Here is a 26,641-nt window from a genome sequence, read left to right on the forward strand (position 1 = left end):
GGACAGAGTCAGTGATCACCGACTCTGTTCATTCGGAAAAGGTAGGAGCCGGGTTTAGCGGCTCCTACCGCCGCTCTCCATCCTGACAGAGGGGGCGGAGGAGGACATTGAGGGGGACACAGAAGAAAGGAGGGGGAGAGCAGAGCAGAGGACAGCAGCGGCACGAAGGGGGAGAGCAGAACGGCAGCGGCACGGAGGGGGAGAGTAGAACGGCAGCGGCACGGAGGGGGAGAGCAGAACGGCAGCGGCACGGAGGGGGGACACGGAGCATGGAGGGGGAGAGCAGAATGGAGGACAGCAGTGGCACGGAGGGGGAGAGAAGAATGGCAGCGGCACAGAGGGGGGACATGGAAGAAAGGAGGGGGAGAGCAGAGCAGAGGACAGCAGCGGCACGGAGGGAGAGAGCAGAACGGCAGCGGCACGCTTCCAATTTTTTTTTTCTGTCGTACGAGAATTTGTGACTTTAGCAACCTATTCAATTTCTACTTGTGACTTGCAAGCGGAAAAAGTCAGACCATCCGATTTTCTGATCGTGTGTACGAGGCCATTAGACTAGTTAGTGTGTGCCTACAGCTCAAATTCGGGGTTCAGGGAGTGTTCAGGGTGTGCAAAGAGATGACTTTATCTGTATGGCTCAAAAGGTAGAAAGAAAAAACACTTTCAGAGGCACCTTGACATATGTGGCTTTGGCTTTTCATGTATCTACAGATGCACGCGACTGATTATCTCTCTTCTATAGGAACTTTAGAAATAGGTGTTAAATTAAGACCACTTTGTTGGTGGGGTATTTCTGTGAACTTATAATGAAATACTCCTTCCTTGCTAGTTGTAAACACGGATCTGCTACTTTCTCCTCCATCACACACTTAGGCAAGTAAGCTCAATACTGTTCTACAGAACTTTGCTGTACAATGAGGTTAAACAGGATTATGCTTTGCAGAGCAATCAAAGTCAGCAGATCAGAAGGGAAATTTAAGGTATGCAGATGAAGTGTGTTTGAGTAATCCCTTGTCTATATCTAGAAGAGTAGAGTAGAGTCCTTCTACATCCAGGGAATGAGGGGAAGAAGTTGTGGAGATGCCGAGTGCTGTCTTCTGGGTTAGGAGATCTGACATCCACTGTCCTTCTGTGCTTTTATGTCAGGTTCCTTGATTGGCTTTATCTCCTCTTCTTTCTTGGGCTTAGCCTGGGGAAAGAAAAAAAAATAATAATAATTAAAAGTGAATCTCAGCACAGCATCTTGTGCCAAGAACATTACATTTAAAGTGGTTGTAAAAAAAGTTTTTTTTCCTACTTTAAAAGTGATACTAAACACACAGGGCCAGATTCAGAAAAGAGATACGACGGCGTATCTCCTGATACGCCGTCGTATCTATGCGTCTGATTCAGAGAATCAGTCACGCATAGATATCCCTAAGATCCGACAGGTGTAAGTGTCTTGCACCGTCGTATCTTAGGCTGCAATTTCAGGCTGGCCGCTAGGTGGCGCTTACGTATGTTTACGCAAGGAATATGCTAATTAGGTAGATACAGCGATTCAGAAACGTATGTCCCGCCTGCGCATTTTTTTACGTCGTTTACGTTCGGCTTTTTTCGGCGTATAGTTACCCCGGCTATATGAGGTGTAGCTAATGTTAAGTATGGCCGTCGTTCCCGCGCCGAGTTTTGAAATTTTTACGTTGTTTGCGTAAGTCGCTCGCGAATACGGCTTTACCTCATTTACGTTCACGTCGATTCCAATACGTCCTTGCGGCGTACTTTGGCGCAATGCACACTGGGATATTTTACGGACGGCGCATGCGCCGTTCAAAAAAAAAAATAAACGTAAAAAACGCGGGGTCAAGGCAAATTTAAATACAACACGCCCCCAACATCCTCATTTGAATTACGCGGCCTTACGCCGCAACACATACGTTACGCCGCCGTAAATAAGGGCGCAAGTTCTTTCTGAATACAGAACTTGCGCCCAAAGTTACAGCGGCGTAACGGAGACTTTACGCCAGCAGAAAGATGTGCGCATCTTTCTGAATCTGGCCCAGACTGTTTAATTTACATTGTGCCTTCTAATTCTGTATATGGATGATGGCACTGTAATTATTTTAATAATACATTTTTTTTTATCTAAGTACCTTTTTTCTAATCGATATTCAGTTGTCACGTGACCCAGCTCTTTCCCAGCCTGTCTGAAGGCAAACATAAGCAGGAGGAACTTCTAGTCCTCTGCTGCTGGTCACGTTCCCAAAAACACACAAACAAAAAAAAAAAGGCCTTTGGAATAAAGTAAAAATAAATAAATAAATAAATAGAAGTGGTTGTAAACTCTTTACAACCACTTTTTGCTACAGGTAAGCCTATAATAAGGCTTACCTGTACGGTTTAGGAGATATCCCCTGTATCTGCATGTGTCCCGATATCATCAGCACATGGGCACTGAAGCAATGGCTGGCACGTATGTGCCGTTGCTTCAGTTAGAGTGCCATTACCGTCGGCTCCTGCTCGGGAATGACGTCATCGTGGCTCCAGCCAATCACATTGCCGGAGCCCGCGATACCCAGAAGTAACTCCGGGAACGATGTCCCCGGCACGAGCGGGGTACGAGGACTGATGCAGGGGTTTTGATATAAGATAAGTAATTCAAAATGAGCTAGTATGCTATGCATACTAGCTCATTATGCCTTTGTCTTGCAGATTTATTTTTTGTGTGGGTTTACAACCACTGTAACAAACAGTTTTAAATTGGCATTCAAATATATATTTAAAATCAAATCTTTATTATTTCTTTGGCAATAACATGATGTGGATGGATTTCTGCCAGTCACATGCTGTGTCACGCCCCTCCAGCCTGTGTTTTAGAATAGGGAGGTGAATCCCCTGTCAAGTGTCAATCAAGATGTAATATCCCTCCCCCATGTGTTTAGCTGGTTAGTGGCCATGGAGGAGGAGTGAGGGGGTGGGCTGTCATTTACCAGACTGGATACGCCCACATGTGTGACTCTATCGTCACATCGGCTGCTTAGATGTGATAGGGAGGAAATGCTCAGCATAGAAACCGAGCATGTGCAGAGCTGCCACCACAGCTGCAAAATCCACAAACTGGGGGCATGAACCGAAGGGGGAGATGGAGAACAGCGAGATCAACCAGGTTTTTTGCAGAAAACAAATCTCATAGTGACTGAGTAAGTTATGAACAGCATGTAATACACAATTTATTAATAGTTTTTTATGATGTGGGTTTTCAGCGGAGAGCACGTCACTGGGGTGTCATCCCAACTTAGGAAGTCTGGATCCACCAGCTGCCTGGACGGATGGCAGTCTCAGCCTTTCAGCAAGCCACTGAGACGCTAATACAGCCGCTCCTCCACAGCTCAGCTCTCCAGTGAGCGGGGAGGAGCAGAGCAGGAGAGATACTGACTGACAGGCAGCAGCTCTCCACTCGGGGAGGTGAGAGAACGATGGTGTTTGGTGGCTTGGTTCTCAGTGAAGAGGCGGCGGGGGATAGATGCAGCATCAGTCCAATGCTGCAGCCACCTAGGCAAGTATGAAAAAAAAAAAAAACACCCATACTTCTCTTTTAAGGTAAAAACTCCTTATAATAGTGCCCCCACCCCCCGTAAATACTCCCCTGAACTTGATCTTGGTCCAGCATTGTGCCTGTCTGCACTTCTCCCCTCTCCTGGCTCTCACAGGCTTGGCTGAGAGGAGCGGGAGCCATTGGCTCTTTCTGCAAACCTTTGAGCAGAGAGTGGAGGGTAGAGCCGAGCCAGGCTGTGTGCCTGAATAGACACAAACAGCCCGGCTTGGGATCAAGCACATAGGAGTGCCCCAAAGCAAGCAGCTTCCTATGAGGGCACTTGCAGGGGGTGAGGAGCCAGAAGCGCTGGCAGGGGACCCAAGAAGAGGAAGGTCTGGCCTGCCGTGTGCAAAATCAACGCACAAAGCAGGCAAGTATTACATGTTCGTTGTTTTTTTTATTTTATTTTTTTTAATCCAAGCTTTACAATCCCTTTAAAGTAACTAAAAAATACGAAGAAAAAAATATTACACTGCTGAAAAATAGCAAGCACCTTGAGGAACATACCTTCAACAGCCTGCAAGTTACTACCACTACTGCCACTACTGCCACTACTACCACTACTGCCAAATTGCAGGTATTCTGATATTCAAAGCTTCGGCACTTCTTGATTGTGTCAGAGCAGCCTGCCCCATTACTACTGGCCAGTTACCACGTTTATCATCGAGATGGACCAATAAGAATGTGTAGGAGGTGGGACAGAGAGCTGGGTTACTTGAAAAATACAGTAAAATGACTGATATAGTACAGTGAGTGAATGTGAGCTTCAGACTGGAAGTGCATTACTGGCAAGTTCTGCAGACCCCAGATCTGAGAACTGGCAAGCTGCACTATATTACATTTTGTTCTTGGGTTTACATACAGGAGGCATTAACATATAAAGCATACCACAATCAAAAAAAAAAAAATATATATTTTTTTTCAGCACAACACTTCCGGTAGAAAAGTACATTGGGGAACACACAAGGAGAAATTCTTACACCATCATCTTTTGGCCTCTTGGTCAGGTCGAAGCCAGCTTGGGTTTCCGGGGTCCACAGCGGGCTCATTTCAGGAAATTCGAATGGCACGGGTTCCACCAGGCCGTAATTGGCCTTAAGCTCCATTTCTGGTAACTCTGTCGGGACCTTCTGGAAATAGCTGTACAAAAGAGGCATGTCATTTGTATAATGATTATAGCAAACTACAAAGACTGATAAATACAGCAATTAACAGCCAACCATCATAGGTACCCATTTGTTAAGGGAAGACTCAACTTCAAGATGTTTGCCCATTTTTAAAAAGCCGCTTTTAGCACATATTTTTAATTGGGTTATACGGCTACAAACATCCGACTTACAAGCTCAAGCAAATAAGCTTCATTAAATTATAAATCTCGTCCACCTGTTAATTTACCACTTGACCAGGCCATTTTTTTCAATACGGCACTGCGTTTCTTTAACGGACAATTGCGTGGTCATGCAAAACTGTACCCAAATAAAATTGTATACATTTTTTTCCCCACAAATACAGCTTTTGGTAGTATTTGATCACCACTGGGGTTTTTATTTTTTGCACCATGAACAGAAAAAGGCCGCCAATTTTGAAAAATTTTTTAAATAAAATGTTTTACTTTCTGCTATTAAAAACATATTTAATAATAATAAAAACAACAAAAAAAACAACAACATTCCTTTATAAAATTTAGGCCAATATGTATTATGTTACATATTTTTGGATAAAAAAAAACAACCTAATAAGCGTATAGTGATTGGTTTTCGCAAAAGTTATAGGGGCAGATCCACGTACATCGGCGCATGAATCCGCCGGGCGTAGCGTATCTAAAAGAGGGGGGTGGGTAGAACCCGCACTACGGACCAATTATTTTCAAGTGCTGCAGTAGTGCTGGTACAGAATGTGTATTGCTTGTTAAGTATCTAAGATGCACTACGCCGCCTCAAAGAATTTGCGCCATAAGTTACGGCGGCGTAGTGTATCTTTGGCGGCGTAAGGGCGCAGAATTCAAATGGATGTGATGGGGGCGTGTTTTATGTAAATACGTCGTGACCTGACGTAAACAACGTTTTTTTTGAACGGCGCATGCGCCGTCCGTGGGGGTATCCCAGTGCGCATGCTCAAAATTAAACCGGAACAAGCCAATGCTTACGACGGTGACGTCATTCTACGCAAATACCTATTCGTGAACGACTTACGCAAACGACGTAAAAAATCCAAAATTTGACGCGGGAACGACGGCCATACTTAACATTGAGTACGCCTCATAATAGCAGGGGTAACTATACGCCGGAAAAAGCCGAACGCAAACGACGTAAAAAAATACGCCGGCCGGACGTACGTTCGTGGATTGCCGTAACTAGCTAATTTGCATACTCGACGCGGAATTCTACGGAAACGCCACCTAGCGGCCGGCGGAAAAATGCACCTAAGATCCGACGGCGTACTAAGACGTACGCCTGTCGGATCGATACGAGATGCAGTCGTATCTTGTTTTGTAGATACAAAACAAAGATACGACGCGGGAAATTTAAAATTACGCGGCGTATCAATAGATACGCAGCTGTAATTCTTTTGTGGATCTGCCCCATAATGTCTACAAATATTATATATATATATATTTTTTTATTTATTAATTTATTATGTATATTATATATAAAGGAATTTTTATTTATTCTATACTAGTAATGGCAGTGATCAGCAACTTACAAAGGGACTGCAATATTGCATCAGACAATCTGACACTTTGTGAGAACCAGCGACACCAATACAGTGATCAGTGCTAAAAATATGCACTATCACTATACTAAACGCAGCTGGGAAGGGGTTAAACATCTAGGGCGATCAAAGGGTTAACTGTGCGCCTAGACAGTGTTTTACTTGTACTGTGTGTGCTGCTTTTACTCGGGAAGTGATGGATTTTATTCCCTGCTTTGAACACAGAATCCATCCCTTTCCCCTTGTCAGGACGGAGATCTGCCTTGTTTACCTGAAGATGAGCAGGAGCCAGCGGGCATCCAGTGCCCGACACCCACACATCGGCTTCTGCTGTAATTAATCACAGCAGAAGTGGCCCACTGGTAGGGCACGCTCCCTAAGCGGAAGTGCAGAATCATGCATCTCTACGCGATTCTGCACAGAAGGACTGCTCTGTAGCAGTAAATCTGCTACAGGGCGGTCCTTAACTGGTTAAAAGAGAAGTATGCCTTTTTTAATTTATCCACCTAGGTGGATGCTGCATCTGTCCCCCGACCCCTCTAAAACTGAGGACCAAGTGATTGAACACCCCCAATCACTTGGTTCTCACAGCTTTCCGAGCTCTGCCCCCTCCTCGTTCAATGGAGCGATGGGCTGCGGAGAGGGCGGGAGCAGCTGGCTCAGGCTCTTAGCGTCTCACTGAGAGGCTGAGTCAGGTGCCGGTCCAGGGATCTGGGCACATCCTGACTTCATGGTATCCTTAAGCAAACTACAAAACAAAAGGAGGAGAGGGGGCACCGGCCTAGTGCTTCACCATAAATCAATTTTATTAGGAAACTTGAATAATCACAAACGTATGTCATGCACAAGTATATCGAGAGATCCAGATGAGGACGATCCAAATCACCATAGGGAAGACGTTATAGCATTTAAAGATTGCCAACGCAACTAGAGGGTCAAGCCAGTGGCTCAGAGGAAGTGAACTAGGCCATTGAAATGCATTTGCCATCTTTAGACGCTATGAGGTCTTTCCTATAGTGATTAGAAGGGGGGCGTTCTCATCTGCATCTCAAAGATATGCTGGTTTATGACATGCATTTGTGAATATTCACTTACCGTATTTATCTTGCTATAACGCGCCCGGCGTATAGCGCGCACCCCCGAACTTGAAGGAAAATTCATGAGAAAAAAAAAAAAAAAAAAACACTTACAGTTTGGATGCCCCTCGTCGGTGTCTTGCCCGTCGTCGGCCTTGTCCGGTCCGGCGTCCTTCTGCGGCCATCGTGGTGTCCTCCCCGCTCGATCCCCGCGCTGTGTTTAAACCACTGCGCCAACATATACCGAGCGCAGTACACTCGGGTATAGTCGGGCAGGCTCGGCTCCTCTCGCGTAAAGGACGTACAGGACGTGACCGCGAGAGGAGACGAGCCTGCCCGACTATACCCGAGTGTACTGCGCTCGGTATATGTCGGCGCAGTGGTTCAAACACAGCGCGGGAAGCAGGTATATCGCGCACACACGATTTTGTCCTGATTTTCAGGGCAAAAAAAGTGTGCGGTACACGCTGATAAATATGGTATTTGTCTCCTAAGAAAAATAGATTTATGTTAATGCACTAGGTCGGTGTGCCCTCTCCTTTGTTTTGTAATGTTCTCCCAGACAACTATACTGAGCCAGTTTCAAACTGTTTCTGTCCATGAGGGATCAAAATCCAGAATTAACCATTATCCATCCAGATTGCTCTTGCACAATTAATTGAAGCCCTGATGAAGGAGGATTTGTGTATGACCCCTGAAACGCGCTGGCTGTCATCGCTTGATAAACAGAACAAAATAAAAATGTATATTTGGACTAGCCATGGCAGGCTTGGTGCTCTCATCCTTTCACACAAGTTGAATGGGCAGATGCCAATGTCCAAGTTTACATAAAGGGAGAATAAGACACAGGGGGGCTTACACAGTGATTTAGTATGAAGGTTATAGAAAGAGTTAGTGTCAGAGATAGATATTAGGGTTACATGAAGTGTTAGGCCGGGTTCACAAATATGCGGCCGCGGGTTCATGCCTGGGGTCTGGTGCGTCCCTGCTCACCGGTTCAGGTGCAAATCAGACTCCAAAGTTTGCCTAAATTCGCACATGAATCTGACCCAGAGATGCACAGGACTCTTTTTGAATGGAGACTTGTGTGAAGCGGCCCCTTTGAGAGCCGGTCACACTCGCCTGTCATGCGAATCCCACATGCAATTTGCGTATGTGTGAACCCAGCCTTATTGTTAGAATAAAGGCTGATCTGGATGATGAAGGGAAGGTTAGTGTTAGGGTTATAATAACAAAGGTCAGTCCGGGTGTTACAGACAGCGTTAGGGGGCCTTACAGTAGGTCCCATAAATACAACATTTCAGGAAAATAACGACTCACATGAATCCATTCTCCCGTTGGCACTTCTCTAGCGTATTCTTCACCTGTGTCCCCAGCTTCCTAAAGAATACATGTCCTGAGGGCTTGGCTGTGGTTCCGGGACCCTTTGTCTGCCCATAATCCTTACACAAAGCTTCCGCTTTACCATAAACTGCACAAATAAAGAAAAAAAGTACCCATAAGTAAACTATGCTTACAGCTTCCCCATTAAAGTGGAACTCTTGGCCAAATAAGAAATGACACATGATGCAGTCGAGGGGGGATTTCTTAAAGCTGGAGAGTGCAAAATCTATTGCAGTTTCGAATATAAACCAATCAGCTTCCAGGTTTTGTTTTGTCATAGCCAAATTGAACAAGCTGAAGTTAGAAGCGGATTGGCTACCATGCTACACCAGATTCTGAGTGCACCAGTTTTAGTAAATCTCCCGATCTGTCAGTAGTATTAACACAGCAGATTCGACGCCCCCCCCCCGAGTTCCCCTATAACAAGATTTATTAAGGAATCTTCAGCATCCAACACACTTCTGGAATTGTTGGATGCCTGGTCCTCCCTGCTATAGGATGAAGCAGTACAGCAGTCAGCGGGGAAAAGGGCACCTGACACAGGGCCGGCCTTAGGTGTTCAGGCGCCCTGTGCGAGTTCATCCTGTGGCGCCCCCCCCCCCCCCAAATGGCCCCTGTAAATTAAAGTATAGGGTGGTATTGGGACCGCTGGGGCAATATAGGGCAGGTTGGGGTGGTATAGGGCAGGTTGGGGTGATATAGGGCAGGCTGGGGTGGCATAGGGCAGGATGGGGTGGTATAGAGCAGGGTGTGGTGGCATAGGTCAGGTTGCGGTAGCATAGGGCAGGTTGGGGTGATATAGAGCAGGGTGTGGTGGCATAGGTCAGGTTGCGGTAGCATAGGGCAGGTTGGGGTGGTATAGGGCAGGTTGAGGTGGCATAGGACAGGTTGCGGTGGCATAGGGCAGGTTGCGGTGGCATAGGGCAGGTTGCGGTGGCATAGGGCAGGCTGGGGTGGTATAGGTCAGGTTGGGGTGGTATAGGGCAGGTTGGGGTGGCATAGGGCAGGTTGAGGTGGCATAGGGCAGGTTGGGGTGGTATAGGGCAGGTTGGGGTGGTATAGGGCAGGCTGGGGCTTGAGCGCCCCCACCTCTGTGGCGCCTGGGTGAACTGCACCCCATCTAGGATCGGCCCTGATGTGACTCACATTCTGTGAGCTGTGTGTGCCGCAGGGCGCCCCCTGTTGCCCATGGCGCCCTGTGCAGCCGCACAGCTCGCACACCCCAAAGGCCGGCCCTGACCTGACAGACACTTTCAAAAGATTCTTCAAGCACTGGAGGTCTTCAAAACAAGCAAGATCTGCAGCGTTGGTTGCAGTACAGGTAAGTATTCATTTACTGAATTCATTTTCATTAAAGGGAGGGCCGTTTTTCATCTTTTTGCTTTTTTTATTTTAGCAAAAAAAAAAAAAAAATGTATATATATATATAAGGCTTCAAAACTATGAAGTAACACATGTGGAATTATACATAACAAAAAAGTGTGAAACAACTGAAAATATATTTCATATTCTAGGTTCTTCAAAGTAGCCACCTTTTGCAGCAGACACATCTCTAGAACTGGTAAGAGGAGACTGTGTGAATCAGGCCTTGATGGTAGAATATCTGCTAGGAAACCACTGCTAAAGAAAGGCAACAAGCAGAAGAGACTTGTTTGGGCTAAAGAACACAAGGAATGGACATTAGACCAGTGGAAATCTGTGCTTTGGTCTGATGAATCCAAACTTGAGATCTTTGGTTCCAACCCCCGTGTCTTTGTGTGACGCAGAAAAGGTGAACGGATGTACTCTACATGCCTGGTTCCCACTGTGAAGCATGGAGGAGGAGGTGTGATGGTGTGGGGGTGCTTTGCTGGTGACACTGTTGGGGATTTATTCAAAATTGAAGGCATACTGAACCAGCATGGCTACCACAGCATCTTGCAGCGGCATGCTATTCCATCTGGTTTGCGTTTAGTTGGACCATCATTTATTTTTCAACAGGACAATGACCCCAAACACACCTCCAGGCTGTGTAAGGGCTATTTGACCAAGAAGGAGAGTGATGGGGTGCTGCGCCAGGTGACTACCTCTTGAAGCTAATCAAAAGTGTGCAAAGCAGTAATCAAGGCAAAAGGTGGCTACTTTGAAGAACCTAGAATATGAAATATATTTTATTTATTTTTATATTTAGTTTTGATGCCTTCAGTGTGAATCTACAATTTTCATAGTCATGAAAATAAAGAAAACTCTTTGAATGAGAAGGTGTGTCCAAAGTTTTGGTCTGTAATGTAATGTAATGTATGATTTTATATATATATATATATATATATATATATATATATATATATATATATATATATAATCAATTAAAGCTACAAAAAAGAGACCCAAAAACGAAAAAAAACAAAAGAGTTTGACCACCAGTTACTGGCAAGTCACAGTACTGCAGCATTCATTTACATAATTTCCACTTTGCAACCAAACTGAGATAAAAATTGTTATTGGTTTCCCTTCACATAACTTCAATATTTAAAAATTGCTGCTTTTTTTACTTGCTTAGCAATCTTACGCAATTTTCCCTTTCTATGAAATCTTAAAGGAGAAGATGAGGAAGTTATGTTTGCCATGATTTACACTGTCTGTACTTTTCTGGTAGATACCAGTTGTAAACTAGATGTGCACACAGTCTTGGGTGCTACATTGTATATTAATGCACTTTTAAAGTGATATTAAAGGCTACATTGTTAAAAAAAAAAATATATCATACTTACCTGCTCTGTGCTGTGGTTTTACACAGAGCAGCCCCACTCTTCTCTGCTCGGGTCTCACGCAGGCGCTCCTGGCTGGTCCCTCCATCCTGCCAAGTGCCCCCAGAACAAGCAGCTTGCAATAAGGGCACCCAGGGAGGCACGACCCATGAGTCGCTGCTCTGTGTCCATTCACGCACAGAGCTGTGGCTCAGCCCTGCCCCTCTCTCCTCATTGGCTTACTTGCTGTGATTGACAGCACCGGGAGCCAATGAGGAGGCTCTTGTGCACATCACTCGATTACGATGGATCGTGATGGGGCTCAGGTAAGCATTAGGAGGGGCTGCTGCACAAGGAAGGTTTTTTTTTGCCTGCATGCATGAAGGTAAAAAACCTCTCCTCTGCTCTGTGGTATTAATGAAAGGAGCCATGGTGTCACACAGGGCCGTTTGAAGGAATTTGGGGGCCCCAAGCAAGAAGCGGGGAATGGGATGTTGCTGAGTTTTAAGTAGAGAAGCGGGGGGGGGGACGGGGACAGCTGCCACCGAACACTGAGAGGTACTTCTTCTAGGAACTAGGAGGAGCTTGTCCACGCTACAGGCTGCAGCACTTGTAGGAAGCGGCGCGGCAAGGGCCCGTCCTGCTGGGGTCCCTGGCCAGCTCTGGGCCCCAAGCAGTTGCTTGCTTTGCCTGTCTTGTTTTCCCGACGGGCAGGACCTCAAACATGCCTGCCTTTGTTCCGTGGGGGCTGATGGGATAAGTAGTTTACATGATATAAATAAGGATGTTTGTGCTTTCTCTTCAGCTCGAAGGAATTGACAAGAACGCTGCATTTCTAGCAAGAACAACAGGTATTTTCTGAGCTTGCTGCAAAGTTTCTTAACTTGGAAAATTAAAACGAATGCAGTCGCCCCATCTAAGGGCTGGTAAGCTGCGATACATTACATTTTTGGTTTTAGTTTCGATAAACTTTAAATAAAAAATAAAAAAGGCAGGGCTGTGGAAGCAGGGGCTGAGTGAAGACAGACACACAGAAGGGGTGATAGGTTGCAGCAGAGGCAAAGGAAGCACCCATTTCAGGCACTGTGCTGCAAGAGCATGGCTGAGACTGGGGCCTCTACATTGCTAGGAGATCTCCTATGTTGTGGTGTAATGTTAAAAAAAAAAAAAAAAAAAAAGGAGAAAAAAAAATAGCAAAGTGGGCAAATACATTTTCCCAGCACTGTACATAACTTTATAATGTGGGTGTGCTCTACTCCAGTGGTCATCAACCTTGTCCTGCAGGGCCCACTAACAGGCCAGGTTTGCAAGATAACTGAAATACATCACAGCTGATATAATTTGCTCCTCAGTAAAAGCAGTATTCTAGACTGCATCTCCCCAAGGTAATACATAAAACCTGGCCTTTTAGTGGGCCCTGCAGGACAGGGTTGATGACCACTGCTCTACTCCATCAAACCCAGCCAATATAGAGAATGCAAAGTCTAAATACTCACGTTTCTCAGCTTCCTGCAGGGATCTGACTGCCTCTCCACACTTGTCACTGGACAGCAATGTCTGACCGTAATAGCAGTAAGCCTACAAAGGGATTTAAACTCATAAGGTCACAAAATCTACAATAGTCCGGAGCTCCATTTCACATATACAGCACATCTTTAGAGAACCTGCATCTGTGACACCAGTTCCACAAAAAATAAAATAAAAAGAGATAATAAAACCATTAGATGAAAATCTTGTTAATGTAAAAAAAAAAAAAAAAAAAAAAATGTATGTATGTATGTATGTATGCACACACACACTATATATATATATATATATATATATATATATATATATATATATATATATATATATATATATATATATATATATATATATTTTAGAGCTGCACGATTCTGGCCAAAATGAGAATTACAATTTTTTTGCTTAGAAAGAAGATCACAATTCTCTCATGATTCTCACGGCGTAAAATCTTTTACATTTAAACAAAAAATACAAAACAAAAAAAAAATGGGCTAACTTTACTGGCTAGTTTTTTTTTAAATTCATTAAAGTAACTTTTTCCAAAAAAATTGCATTTAAAAAGACTGCTGCGCAAATACAGTGCAACATAAAATATTGCAACATCCGCCATTTAGGGTCTCTACTAAAAAAATATATAAGTGAATATACAAGTGAAATCGCATCTCAAATCGTAGCAAATCGTACCCAGTGTGAACCTGAAGCTAAAGAATGTTTTCAAAACTTGGCAGATTGCCCAGACTTGGCAGATTGCCCAGACTTGGCAGATTGCCCAGACTTTGACTTTTGGCTGAGAGCAGAGAGAAAATTCTTTGCATACCAAAGTGCAGAGAGAAAATTATTTTCATGTCAAAGATTGTGTCAAGAATTGCAAGGGGAAAAAGATTGCGATAACGATTCTTGACGATTAATCGTGCAGCTCTAATTATATATATATATATATATAAATGTATTAATTCATTCTAGTTAAAATGTTATCGGCTTTCCAACTTAAAGTAGAGAACAAATTCAAATTTCTCGGAAGATGCCTCTCTGGGATGAGAAATAAACAGAATTTGCTTTGATAATGTCAGCAAAAATATTTGTGGGGGGGATTGATTCGCCTCCCAAATAACTTTATCATAGAACTTTAGCTCACCGCACCGAACTCTACATTTGTTTTCCAACTGCTCCCCGGGTCTCCACTGGTGGTAGAGATGTCTCCTTACTTTACTGCTCTGCCTAATTGACAGGAAGTGGAGAGATTTTCACTCACTTCCTGTTCTGTCTGACACCCGCCAGAGAGAAATCTCTGAAAAGGGGACGAAAGCAGCAATAAAAACCAACATTTAAACTCCTCTCTGTATTCTAACCAAAACTAAATATTGGAGTTAAACCCCCGAATATGGGCACCATACTGTATTATTATCCATATTTAATATCAGAATTTGACAATACAACTGATAACTACAGAAAATGGATGGGTATTTTGTAGCCTGTTAGTGGAAAGGATGATACTCACATAGGCCATATAAAAACACATTTTCAGCTGGGTGTAGCTTCTCCACTTGACTATATAAACTGGATCCAGGGTGATGAGTGTGTGGTCTGCAACCAATGTAAAAGAAGAAAAATAAATAAAAAGGGATTACACACACATACCACATCACATGCTGCATTGCCTGCTACAATACAAACTTTTACTGTGTAACCTCTACTAGATTAGCGACATCTAATCCAATTGGACTACCAAGGCAGGACTAGGCAGAGGCAGGAGTGTCACCCACCACTGGCACTGTTCCAAGGGGGAGGTTTGGTGAAAGCCCCTCTTTCCACTGCATCGCTTGATCATGACCTGCACTATGACAGACAGATCTATCAAATGGCCAGCTTAGCCCTGCATATTACACATCTCCCATTTAATGCAATTAGGGCAGCTCCCGCTGTCAGTGTAACAGCCATCCACTGTATATAAGGAGCGATAACACCTACATTACATCAATCAAAGTGACAGCAGAGCTCCACAGTCATTACACTGGGGGAGCTGCTCCTCCTGTGCAATCTACAGTGCTGGACTGTCAGAATTAATGTCATTTGTTTATGTGTATTTTAACATTTTAGCCCCTTACTATGCCCTTATATGCATTTACTTCTTTATCTTATTCTACGCTTAGCCAATTTTATTTTCCGATTTTTTCTCTCACTTTAGTGTCTTGCAAAAGGGGCAAAACATTGTATAAACGTTGCACACTTGTTAGAGTTTTAAACTATTTAATTTTGCAGAAATTTCCATTATAGGAATAAGGTTTTAACCACTTGAGACCCGCGCTATAGACGAAAGACGTCCACAGCGCGGCTGTCAAGTGCCGGGTGGACGTCCCTGGACGTCCTGCTATTTACATTCCCCGTGCGCCCCGCTGGGGGCGCGCAGCGGGGAAACACTGTTCCTGGCGCATCGCTGAGAAGCCGGTGCGCGTGTCTGGCGGCCGCGATGTCCGCCAGGTTCCCGCGACCGGCGGGGACAGCAGGGACGTGGAGCTCTGTGTGTAAACACAGAGCTCCACGTCCTGTCAGGGAGAGAGGAGACCGATCTGTGTCCCTTGTACATAGGGACACAGCATCGGTCACCTCACCCAGTGAGTCCCCCTCACTTAGTTAGAATCACTCCCAGTTTACACATTTAACCCCTTCCTCGCCCCCTAGAGTTAACCCCTTCACTGCCAGTCACATTTATACAGTAATCAATGCATTTTTTAGCACTGTTCGCTGTGTAAATGTGAATGGTACCAAAATAGTGTCAAAAGTATCCGATATGTCCACCGCAATATCGCAGGCCTGAAAAAAAAAAAAGGGAAGAAGGATCGCCGCCATTACTAGTAAAAAAAAAATCTATCCCCTATTTTGTAGGCGCTATAACTTTTGCACAAACCAATCAGTATACGCTTATTGCGATTTTTTTTTACAAAAAAATATGTAGAAGAATACGTATCGTCCTAAACGGAGGGAAAAAAACGTTTTTGTAAAAAAAAAAATTGGGATATTATTATAACAAAAAGTAAAAAAATTGTTTTTTTTTTCAAAATTTTCTGTCTTTTTTTTGTATATAATATATTTTGTAAAAAATAAAAACCGCAGAGGTGATCAAATACCACCAAAAGAAAGCTCTATTTGTGGGAAAAAAATGATAAAAATATAATATAATTTGTATGACCGCGCAATTGTCATTCAAAATGAGTCAGGGCTAAAAGCTGAAAATTGGTCTGGGCAGGAAGGGGCTTTAAGTGCCCAGTAATGAAGTGGTTAACAAGCGTAATTATCACTAAATCCCACTGGATTAACAACCCTTGGACTGGTGGAAAGTGGCTGTTGTTTTTACACCCTGCACTGATCCAGCCCCTGTACATAGAGATGTACAAGCTCCATCCGTCTCAGCTAAAGGGAGGGGGCATGTCTGCACTAGAGGCCCTTGTCCTAGCACTTTACCACAGTATATCTCAATTTCAGAAAAAAAAAAATACAGTATAACCTTGGTTTGAGAGCGTTTTGCAAGACAAGCAAAATGTTTTAAGAAATTTTGCCTTGATATACAAGCGATGTCTTGATATAAGAGCAGCGTCATGTCACAACTGAGTATAAAAAAGAGAGGAGCCTCCAAGTGTAGCAATATGGTTACATTTAATGAAGGTACAACATTTAGCAACTTATTGCTACACTTAGAGGTGTCTCTCTTCTCTTTTATACCCTGTAAAAAAAATGCTTTGATATACAAGTGCTTTTGGATTACAAGCATGTTTCTGGAACGAATTATCCTCGCAAACCAAGGTTTTACTGTAGTATGTAGAAAAAAAAAACAGAACTCCAGTCAAGCAGGTAAATATATTTCTGAAATACAATATATTCATTCATATGGCCGATTCATTGTCTGAAGAGACTGCAAAAATGCAGTGTAACAGAGGAATGAATTCTTATAAGACTTGGAGAGGGATGGGAAGCAGAGCAAGCCAAGACTTCATGGCATTGCAAAATGCTGTCTTATCTACAACCATAGGTGTGCGCACAGGGTGTGCCAGTGTGCCTGGGCACACCCTAATCATCCTGTGCTGCACAGATTTCCCCTGCTGCTTGGCTGCAGAGAAAGGGACTGGGGAATCTCTGTCCTCAGTCCCATTCTCTGTCTCAAAAGTGTGACATCAGGAGTCTGTTTAGACCCCTGATGGTTCAAAGCCCACCCACCTAAAATATTGTAAAAAAATATATACACACACACACACACACGCACACGCAATGCAATAGGCTGTCTACAACTGAGAACTTTATAACAGGGGGGAACAAAGTGGACCCATTGATGCATTCATGATCCTTTATTGTCCAATTAGCAGGCCGAGAATAAAGCCCCATACACATGGGCTGATATTGACCGGTTCAATAAAAACCAGCCAACATTCCGACCCTGTGTATGTCTGTCTGTCCGACAGACCTCTGTTGGACGAGCATGCTGGAAAACCTGCAGCCAAAAGACTCCTGATTAGTGGTCTCAGACAATGGCAGAGAGCGCTGATCAATGTTCTGGCGAGGGGGCCTACCCCTGTCAGAACACTATAGCTCAGCGGAGATCGCTCTACTAACTTTGGATAGTTAGTACAGCGGCTCTGCCCGGAGCGATCAGGTTTTTTGTCCAACCTGCTGGTTGAACGGAAAAAAAAAAAAAAAAAAGCGGAGAAAACTATAGTCAGTCACTTCCCTGGTAGCAGCAGAGGTGCCTGGATTACAAGGCTGGCTGAATGGAATTACCGATACAAATTACAAATCAGGTAAAGATAGCTAATGTGTACAGACTCCAACTGATTATTTGGCTGTATGCCTGGCGTTCAGTTTTAAGTCTTTTCTTATTAATCTGAAATAGAAATAAAATTACCATTGCATGTCTTTATCAGGGCCGATCCGCCCTATAGGCTCACTATGCAAGCCGCTTAGGGCCCCGCAAAGCTGCGAAGGGCCCCCCAAATTACTAGAGGACCCGCCTGGTGAGAAGTCATTTTCGGCCCCTCACCCCGCTTCTAAACTCGCTGGCTGCATAGGAGAAGAGGTAAGAAGTCAGCACTCCGCGCTTCTCAATTTAATGTAAGAAGTCATTTTGCTTAGGGCCCCCGGGAGGTCAGGATTGGCACTGGTCTTTATGTATATAAATAAAAAGTCTGGGTCTACCTCTACGGCAGGGCCGAGTTTCTAGCCAATAAGCGACAACATTATTTATTCACAGTAACATAAAACTTACCAACTCTCTGGTAGAAACTGGCAGTTTCTTGGGCCAAAGCGGCTATCAGACTTGGGTTGTGCTTCAATTCGATGGCTCGAGCAATGGTCACTATCCAAGGGAAATAATACATCGTGAGCGGTCGACAAGTCTAGCGGAAAATATTATCAGCTTTAAACCGTTTTACTTGATTGATACTGCCTTTAAATCCAAACTGAACTTGTGAAAATGCTCTGAATTGGTTTCAGGTGCAACAAAACAGTAAGGCCCCGTACACACGACCGAGTTTCTCGGCAGAATTCAGCCAGAAAACCGATCGGAGCCGTATTCTGCCGAGAAACCCGGTCGTGTGTACACTTTTGGCCAAGGAAGCCGACGAGGATCTCGTCGGGCCAAATAGAGAACATGTTCTCTATTTCCTCGTTAGTCATTGAGGAAACTTGGCTCGCCGAGATCCTCAGTGGCTTCACAAGGAACTCGACGAGCAAAACGTTGTGTTTTGCCCGTCGAGTTTCTCGGACGTGTGTACGGGGCCTAAGTGATCACACTCTTCCCATTCGTTTAGCTGGTAAAGCGGCAACAGCCCAAGTAGAAAAGTCTGTCTTCCCATGTTCATGCTGCACAAAAAGACCACTGCTCTCTGTATATAAACAGAGGTCTCTCTGCAACGGTATGACATGGCCCTGTGAATCAAGCCAGAAGTCTCCAAGTAAAAAAATGTTCATGCTCCTTACTGATTAGAGAGCTCTAGCTCAGCAGGGGTTGTGGTGATCTGCTGCAGAGAGACCGCTGCTTCTAAACAAAGAGTAAGAGTCCTTCTTTACAGCATGAAAGCATGGGACAGGCTACACACACACACACACACACACACAGCAACAGATCAGTTAAATGTACTCTGTACCTTCTTGTGCTTCCGCTTGGCACTGGATGATATAAGCATCAATCACCCGACTCTCCAAATCCCGACCCTTTTCTGCTGGAGTAATAAGTTTTGGAATGTGACTTTCCTGTACACACAAATAAACACATTTATGTTGGGACATTTCATCGTAAATCATGAACACAAAAAAAAAAAATATGGTTTAGTAAAACCCCTGAATGACCACCAACAGCAGCACAGCACCCATCTTACCTTCAAGTGCTTGAAAATGCCTGCTGCGACCTTCAGACTTTTATGAACTGTTTTTGCCTCATCTTCTGTGATGCTGCAACAATAAAATTCACTGAGATAATATCGAAATAAAGCAGCATATTTCATGCAAAAAAAACAAGAGGAAATGAAAGGTTTGTTTACAAAAATAAACAGATTTTAGATGCAATTACTCCAGCACAGGTTAGAAACTCATATCACCACAGTTCAGATTATTTTGCTCTGCAGCGCCCATTGTCACCTATTTTTCCCCAGGCTGCTCCCTGGACTATGGATGACAATTTGCTGCCCTAGTACTTCCTTACTACCTAATGTACCTACCTACTACCTAATGTATAACTAAATCCAAAACTTTTTACTTATTCTGGATAGAAGAAGAGGAGGCAGACGTGCATGGGCCACAACGCACTGGGGCGGAGCTACATGCTGATGGCACGCCGCCACTTCTTGTTTCGGGGTTGGTGGCCATCTCTATGAGTGCACTTTTGTATATGTTTTGGTGATCACAAATTTTGACATCTGAATGCAATTTTAATTGCTTTTTGTGATTTATTTTTTTAACCACTTCCCTACCGAGTCATTGTCCCTCCCTCCGGGTGGACGTCATATGACGTCCTGGGCTTCCCGGGCAGCTAGGGAGCACGCGCCCGCTTCATTGCTCGGGACCCAGTGCGTGTGCCTGGCGGCCACGATTTCAGCCAGGCCCCCGCGATTGCCCGCAATCATGGCAGGACCATGGATCTGTGTATGTAAACACACAGATCCATGTCCTGTCAGAGGTGAGGAGACCAATGTGTGTTCTCAGTACAGAGGAACACAGATCGGTCTCCTCCCCTTGTGAGTCCCCTCCCCTACAGTTAGAATCACATACTAGGGAACATATTAACCCCTCGAAAAGCCTGCAAAGGACTGAAAAAAATCCACCATAAATGGAGGACATACAGTAGACAAGCCTGGAGTTTTGGAGTTGTCAAGGCCAGGACATAACGTGTGGTGTCATACCATACCACAGTCTTTTTAAATCCCTCTAATATAGAGGAACCCCTAAAATACCCTTCAAGTCCCAGAAAACCTCTGCCAAAATTTGTTAATGCTACAGCTCACAGCATCTTAGTGTGGTGGTCAGTGGGGAGAATATCCTCCTTACAGATGGTTAAAAAGATCACCGTTGTCAGTGGTCTGCCCAAGGAAGTTTTGGAGGATCCCTGGATGAAAATGTTGCCATTACATCTTGTCTAGAAAAGTCATAATGATGCTTTATATTGTGTCCCAGTGTATACTCACTCTTCCTTCCCTGACAGCCGGGAGGCATATTTGGTGTGCCAAAGAGCCACATTAAACCCCATGGAGATCAGCTCAAAGACGGCATCTTGCTGAGAGCTGTAAAAAAGAGGCACACATTGAATTTACAGTCTCTGTTTAAGCGCTTTAATAGGCGTAGAGCCACATATCAAATTATTTAAAGGGTATTGATAGCAAAACTTTTTTTTTTCGTACAAAAAAAAAAAAAAAAAGTAGGCAAACATTAGAACCCCGTCAGATTTACAGTAACGGCTGTCTGGGACTTCATTGGAAAGATTTTCTATTATTTCTTCACCCCAGAACAAACTTTTCACCCGGCAGGAAGTGAAGGTGACTCTCCAACAGCTACAAAAGCAAAAAACACTTCCAATTCCTTATAGCCAAGGAAGCTTCCATCTTTCCCTTTTGGTGTGCGGTTTACATGGGGCTGCATATGTTTTCAGTTCTGACACCAGCCATTTGATAGCTTGACAGATTGATTGCAACAGTCATCGTTCAAAGCACGCCTTGACTGACTATTTTAGGAAAAGTTGAATTGATGGGTTTAGTTCTTCTTTAAAAGCGGAGTCCTGGCCGAAATATGACTTTTGATAAAAAAATAAAAAAATAAATACTCACCCTAGAACACTCATACCTTGAGCAATGCAACAAAGGTATGCTGTAAACCAGGGGTCTCCAACCTTATTATACAAAGGCCAGTTTACTCTCCTTAAAACTTTAGGAGCGCCGGACTGTGGCCATCAGGAGTAGAAAAAGTTCCAGCATCAGTTGGTGTAAACAATGCCCAATCACTGGTGTCATTGGGCCCCATTGTTGATAGAATTGGGAGGAATTGTGCCCAATCTTTGGTGTCATTGAGATGAATTGTGGCCCATGTTGGTGTCATTGGAAGGAATGGTCCCCCATCATTGGTGTTATTGGGCCCCATTGTTGGTGTCATTGGGAAGAACTGTCAGTGAATGAAATAATGCCCCAAGGGCCAGATAAAATCAAGCAAAGGGCCGCATCCGGCCCCCGGGCCGCAGTTTGGAGACCACTGCTGTAAACTATGCTCAGTTTTCTATTTGTGCAGCATTGTTTTCTTACTTTGTGAAGTTCCTGCACAGCTCGGCCATCTCAAACCACAGTGTCCTCCTTCCTGGATTTTGTGCATGCTGGCTACCCAGAATGCACCTGCCGATCTCAAGCATGTGCAGTGTGGTGCAATCTTGGTCAGCTTGCCATGCCAAGCTGACCAAGATTTTCCATAGCCGCCAATGTTAAATGTTACGGGAGCAGTGCCATGCCAAGCTGACCAAGATCTCTCAGGAGCCAATGCAAAACCGAAAAAGACGTACGCGGCCCCTAAAGGAGGAAGTGAAATTAAATATAGGCTTAAATCAGGTAAGCGAAGAAAAAAAAATTGAAAATAAATTGCCAATTCATTTTAAGGATGCACATTAGTGCTGCATAATGAGGAGTGAAAAGTGTGGGAGAAACTCTGCTTTAAGTAGAGAAATCCTAAAACCTCTGTCAGCTTGTTATTATTGTCTGTTCCCGTGTTGCAGATATCCCCCTTACTTCGCGTTTGGCAAAAGGATGTCCCCCAAAGCAGAGAGTGAATGAAAATGGAGCCCCGGAAAAAAGCAAAAACTTAACAGGGCTTCCAGTCCCTCCCTGCTTTATCCAAAAATAAACAAAAATTTTGACTGTAGTTACACTTTACCAACAATTTATAACAATGTTACATTTGTCATTGCAATGTAGCAGCATGGCTAAAATCTTATGATTCATAGATCGGGCAAGTACCGTATTTATCGGCGTATAACGCGCGCCGGCGTATAACGCGCACCCCAATTTTAAGAGGGAATTTTCTGGAAAACAATTTTTTTTAGTCCAAATAGTAAATGCAGTTACAATTACAAATAAGATAAGCAGCAATGTACAGCAAGCAACTCAGAGAGCAGCTCCTATGCTCAAGGAGATACACAGTACCTTAGGGCTTCTAGCTGTCAGCACTCGATGGTGGAAGGGAGGGAGCTGGAACTTTTTGTCCTCCCAGTTTGCCTAAATGCAAGGCTTTCCTGATTGGGTAACGCTTAGGTATTTCCTCGTAAAAGCTGGAGCTCCCCCATCCACCTTACACACATTCCTGTTGACCACTGAGGCAGCCATTACCTCGGAGGGGAAGGAGGGGGACGAGCGCCCGCCGGAAATCACAGAGCTGTCATCTCCACTCGGCTGTCACGTCACACACGCCTCCGCCATCGGCATTGGACCATCTCCTGTGACAGACAGAACACTGGTCCAATGCTGGTGGTGGAGGCGGGACTGTGCGTGTGTGACGTGACAGCCGAGAGGAGATGACGGCTCTGATTTCCGTGGGCGCTCGTTCCCCTCCGAGGTATGCCATTGGCGTATAGCGCGCACCCGTGATTTTCCCCCTATTTTCAGGGGAAAAAAGTGCACGGTATACGCCGATAAATACGGTAACTGGTCAATTAATGAGGCACTAATAACAAAAAACAATCCTCTTGCTATGGAGCCAGCAGACACTTCTTACATTCCATGTTTTGATGGAGTACCTCGGAGAGTTGCCCTGCAGGGTGTCTGTCCACTTGAAGTTCTGGATGTATCGCAGCTTGTTGTCTTGTGTTCCACCATCCAGTGAATTAATAAAACCTAATATTCAGAAGGAAGGCATCATGTGATGAAATCAGTAACTGAGCACCAAGATGAGCAGTAACCCTTAGGCTGACTTCACACCCATGTGTTGCATATTACTAGAGGGACAGTTACACAAGGCACTCTGTGCAGTGCGTCGTGGTGCCATTCATTTAGACACACAAGTAAGGATGAGCTCTGGCGTGTTCGCATAGAACACGTGCAGAGCCCACCAGGAAGTGTGCACGGCGCTGCGCTAATCACAGCCAGGGAGACATTTCACGATCATTGCAGCCGAGCATCGGGACAATGTCTCCCTGACTGTGATTAGCGCAGCGCCGTGCACACTTCCTGGCGGGCTCTGCACATGTACTGTGCGAACACGCCAGAGCTCATCCTTACACACAAGTACCCTGTTGTGCACTACAGAATTATTATACATTAGCAGCCCATTCTATCTTAACTGGCTGCCACAATACAGGTCAACTCAAGCAACACCACAAGTAAACATTAATACTGTAATTTACCACAAGAGAATATGCAGGAATGAAGTCCATGAACACTATTCCATAATTCTAAAATTTTTTCGATTGTAAAAATACTCCTTTATGCGCTTTACATACTTAAAGTGGATGTAAACCTGATTCATGAAATTTGAGCGGTTATCTATTTTCAATGAGCCAAGTCTTATAGCTCTCTCCTGAACGGTTCCTCGGTTATCAGCCTGAAAACTCCTGACATATTTTTAGACTTTTTAGACAAAAGAAGCCTGAATCTTTTGTCAAAGGAGGTTGCTAAAATAAAATAGATTAGCAGAGAGCAGCTCCTATTACAAAACAGCTCTGAGAGTCTCTGCCTATGAGGAGAGGGGGTGTGTGCCTTTCCTCCAATCAGCAATGTTAGCTATCTTGGCTGTATGCCCAGACATCACACTCTGTGTAACCAGGAAGAGAAAATCTCCTAACATGATCTCAACTTTCTAAACAGTATATAAATGTGAAGACAGCAGATATACATATAAAACATATGAAGGGAGATTTGGTTAATCTCTGGGTATCATCCGAGGCTGTTCACTTCACTGGGTGTATGGAGGGTTTACATCCACTTTAAAGTGGATTTAAACCCTCACATATACAGTGAGGGAAAAAAAGTATTTGATCCCCTGCTGATTTTGTATATTTGCCCACTGACAAAGAAATGATCCGTCTATAATTTTAAATAGTAGTGTTTTTTTTTGTTTGTTTTTTTAACAGTAAGAGACAGCATAACAAAAATATCCAGAATAACGCATTTTAACCACTTAAGACCCGGACCAAAATGCAGGAAAAGGACCAGGCCCCTTTTTGCGATTTGGCACTGCGTCGCTTTAACTGACAATTGCGCGGTCGTGCGACGTGGCTCCCAAACAAAATTGGCATCCTTTTTTTCCCACAAATAGAGCTTTCTTTTGGTGGTAAGTGTTTATATCGATTGGTTTGCACAAAATTTATAGCGTTTACAAAATAGGGGATAGTTTTATTGCATTTTTATTATTTTCTCTTTTTTTTTTACCAATGGCGGCGATCAGCGATTTTTCTCGTGACTGCGACGGACACATCGGACAATTTTGACACATTTTTGGGACCATTATCATTTTCACAGCAAAAAATGCATTAAAAATGCATTGTTTACTGTGAAAATGACAACTGCAGTTTGGGAGTTAACCACAAGGGGGCGCTGAAGGGGTTAAGTGTGACCTCATCTGTGTTTCTAACTGTAGGGGGGTGTGGCTGTAGGTCTGACGTCATTGATTGTGATTCCCTATATTAGGGAACACATGATCGATGACGGCGCCACAATGAAGAACGGGGAAGATGTGTTTACACACAGCTCTCCCCGTTCTTCAGCTCCGGGGACCGATTGCGGGACTCCAGTGGCGATTGGGTCCGCGAGTCCCGCGGTCACGGAGCTTCGGACTGGGTCGCGGGCGACTCACGGCTGGGCATTTAACAATCACATACAGGTACGTGATTGTGCTCAGCTGTGCCATTCTGTCGACGTATATCGGCTTTAGGCGGACCCTTAAGTGGTTAAAAGAAGTTATAAATCGATTTGCATTTTAATGAGTGAAATAAGTATTTGATCCCCTATCAATCAGCAAGTTTTCTGTCTCCCAGGTGTCTTCTATACAGGTAACGAACTGAGATTAGGAGCACTCTCTTAAAGGGAGTGCTCCTAATCTCAGCTTGTTACTTGTAGAAAAGACACCTGTCCACAGAAGCAATCAGATTCCAATCTCTCCACCATGGCCAAGACCATAGAGCTGTCCAAGGAGGTCAGGGACAAGATTGTAGACCTACACAAGGCTGGAATGGGCTACAAGACCATCGCCAAGCAGCTTGGTGAGAGGGTAACAGTTGGTGCAACTATTTGCAAATGGAGGAAACACAAAATAACTGTCAATCTCCCTCGGTCTGCATGCAAGATCTCACCTCATGGTCTTTCATTGATCATGAGAACGGCGAGGAATCAGCCCAGAACCACACAGGAGAATCTTGTCAATAAACTCAAGGCAGCTGGGACCATAGTCACCCAGAAAGGTCCCCCTGCTGAAGAAAGCACATGTACAGGTCCGTCTGTAGTTTTCTAATGAACATCTGAATGATTCAGAGGAGAACTGGGTGAAAGTGTTGTGGTCAGATGAGACCAAAATTGAGCCATTTGGCATCAACTCAACTCACCGTGTTTGGAGGAGGAGGAGGAATGCTGCCTATGACCCCAAGAACACCATCTAAACCGTCAAACATGGAGGTGGAAACATTAAGCTTTGGGGGGGGGGGTTCTGCTAAGGGGACAGAACAACTTCACCACATCAAAAGGGACAATGGACGGGGCCATGTACCGTCAAATCTTGGGTGAGAACCTCCTTCCCTCAGCCAGGGCATTGAAAATGGGTCGTGAATGGGTATTCCAGCATGACAATGACCCAAAACACGCGTTCAAGGCAACAAAGGAGTGACTCAAGAAGAAGGACATTAAGGTCCTGGAGTGGCCTAGCCAGTCTCCAGACCTTACTCCCATAGAAAATATGTGGAGGTAGCTGAAGGTTCGAGTTACCAAACGTCAGCCTCAAAACCTTAATGACTTGGAGAGGATCTGCAAAGAGGAGTGGGACAAAATCCCTCCTGAGATGTGTGCAAACCTGGTGGCCAACTACAAGAAACCTCTGACCTCTGATTGGCAACAAGGGTTTTGCCACCAAGTACCAAGTCATGTTTTGCGAAGGGATTAAATACTTATTTCACTCATTAAAATGCAAATCAATTTATAACTTTTTTAAAATGC

General features: G+C 44.3%; 1 protein-coding gene across 2 annotated transcripts in view; it reads right to left on the reverse strand.

The window, feature by feature from the left end:
* Positions 1-959: 959 nt before the first annotated feature.
* Positions 960-26,641, reverse strand: part of BROX (BRO1 domain and CAAX motif containing) — a 44,765-nt gene continuing 19,083 nt past the window's right edge. Inside the window, exons 4-13 of one of the 2 annotated variants that reach the window (XM_040351402.1) lie at positions 23,239-23,335; positions 20,657-20,752; positions 19,355-19,427; positions 19,124-19,229; positions 18,244-18,333; positions 14,491-14,576; positions 12,965-13,046; positions 8,680-8,830; positions 4,552-4,711; positions 960-1,186 (exon numbers count right to left, since the gene is read on the reverse strand). In XM_040351402.1, coding sequence (XP_040207336.1) covers positions 1,100-1,186; positions 4,552-4,711; positions 8,680-8,830; positions 12,965-13,046; positions 14,491-14,576; positions 18,244-18,333; positions 19,124-19,229; positions 19,355-19,427; positions 20,657-20,752; positions 23,239-23,335 — 1,028 coding nt within the window. In that variant the 3' untranslated portion in view covers positions 960-1,099. Of the gene's footprint in view, positions 1,187-4,551; positions 4,712-8,679; positions 8,831-12,964; positions 13,047-14,490; positions 14,577-18,243; positions 18,334-19,123; positions 19,230-19,354; positions 19,428-20,656; positions 20,753-23,216; positions 23,336-26,641 lie in introns of both variants that reach the window. The other variant, XM_040351403.1, reaches the window with a different exon arrangement.

Source organism: Rana temporaria, chromosome 4 (genome assembly GCF_905171775.1).
Source record: "Rana temporaria chromosome 4, aRanTem1.1, whole genome shotgun sequence".
Lineage (NCBI taxonomy): Eukaryota > Metazoa > Chordata > Amphibia > Anura > Ranidae > Rana > Rana temporaria.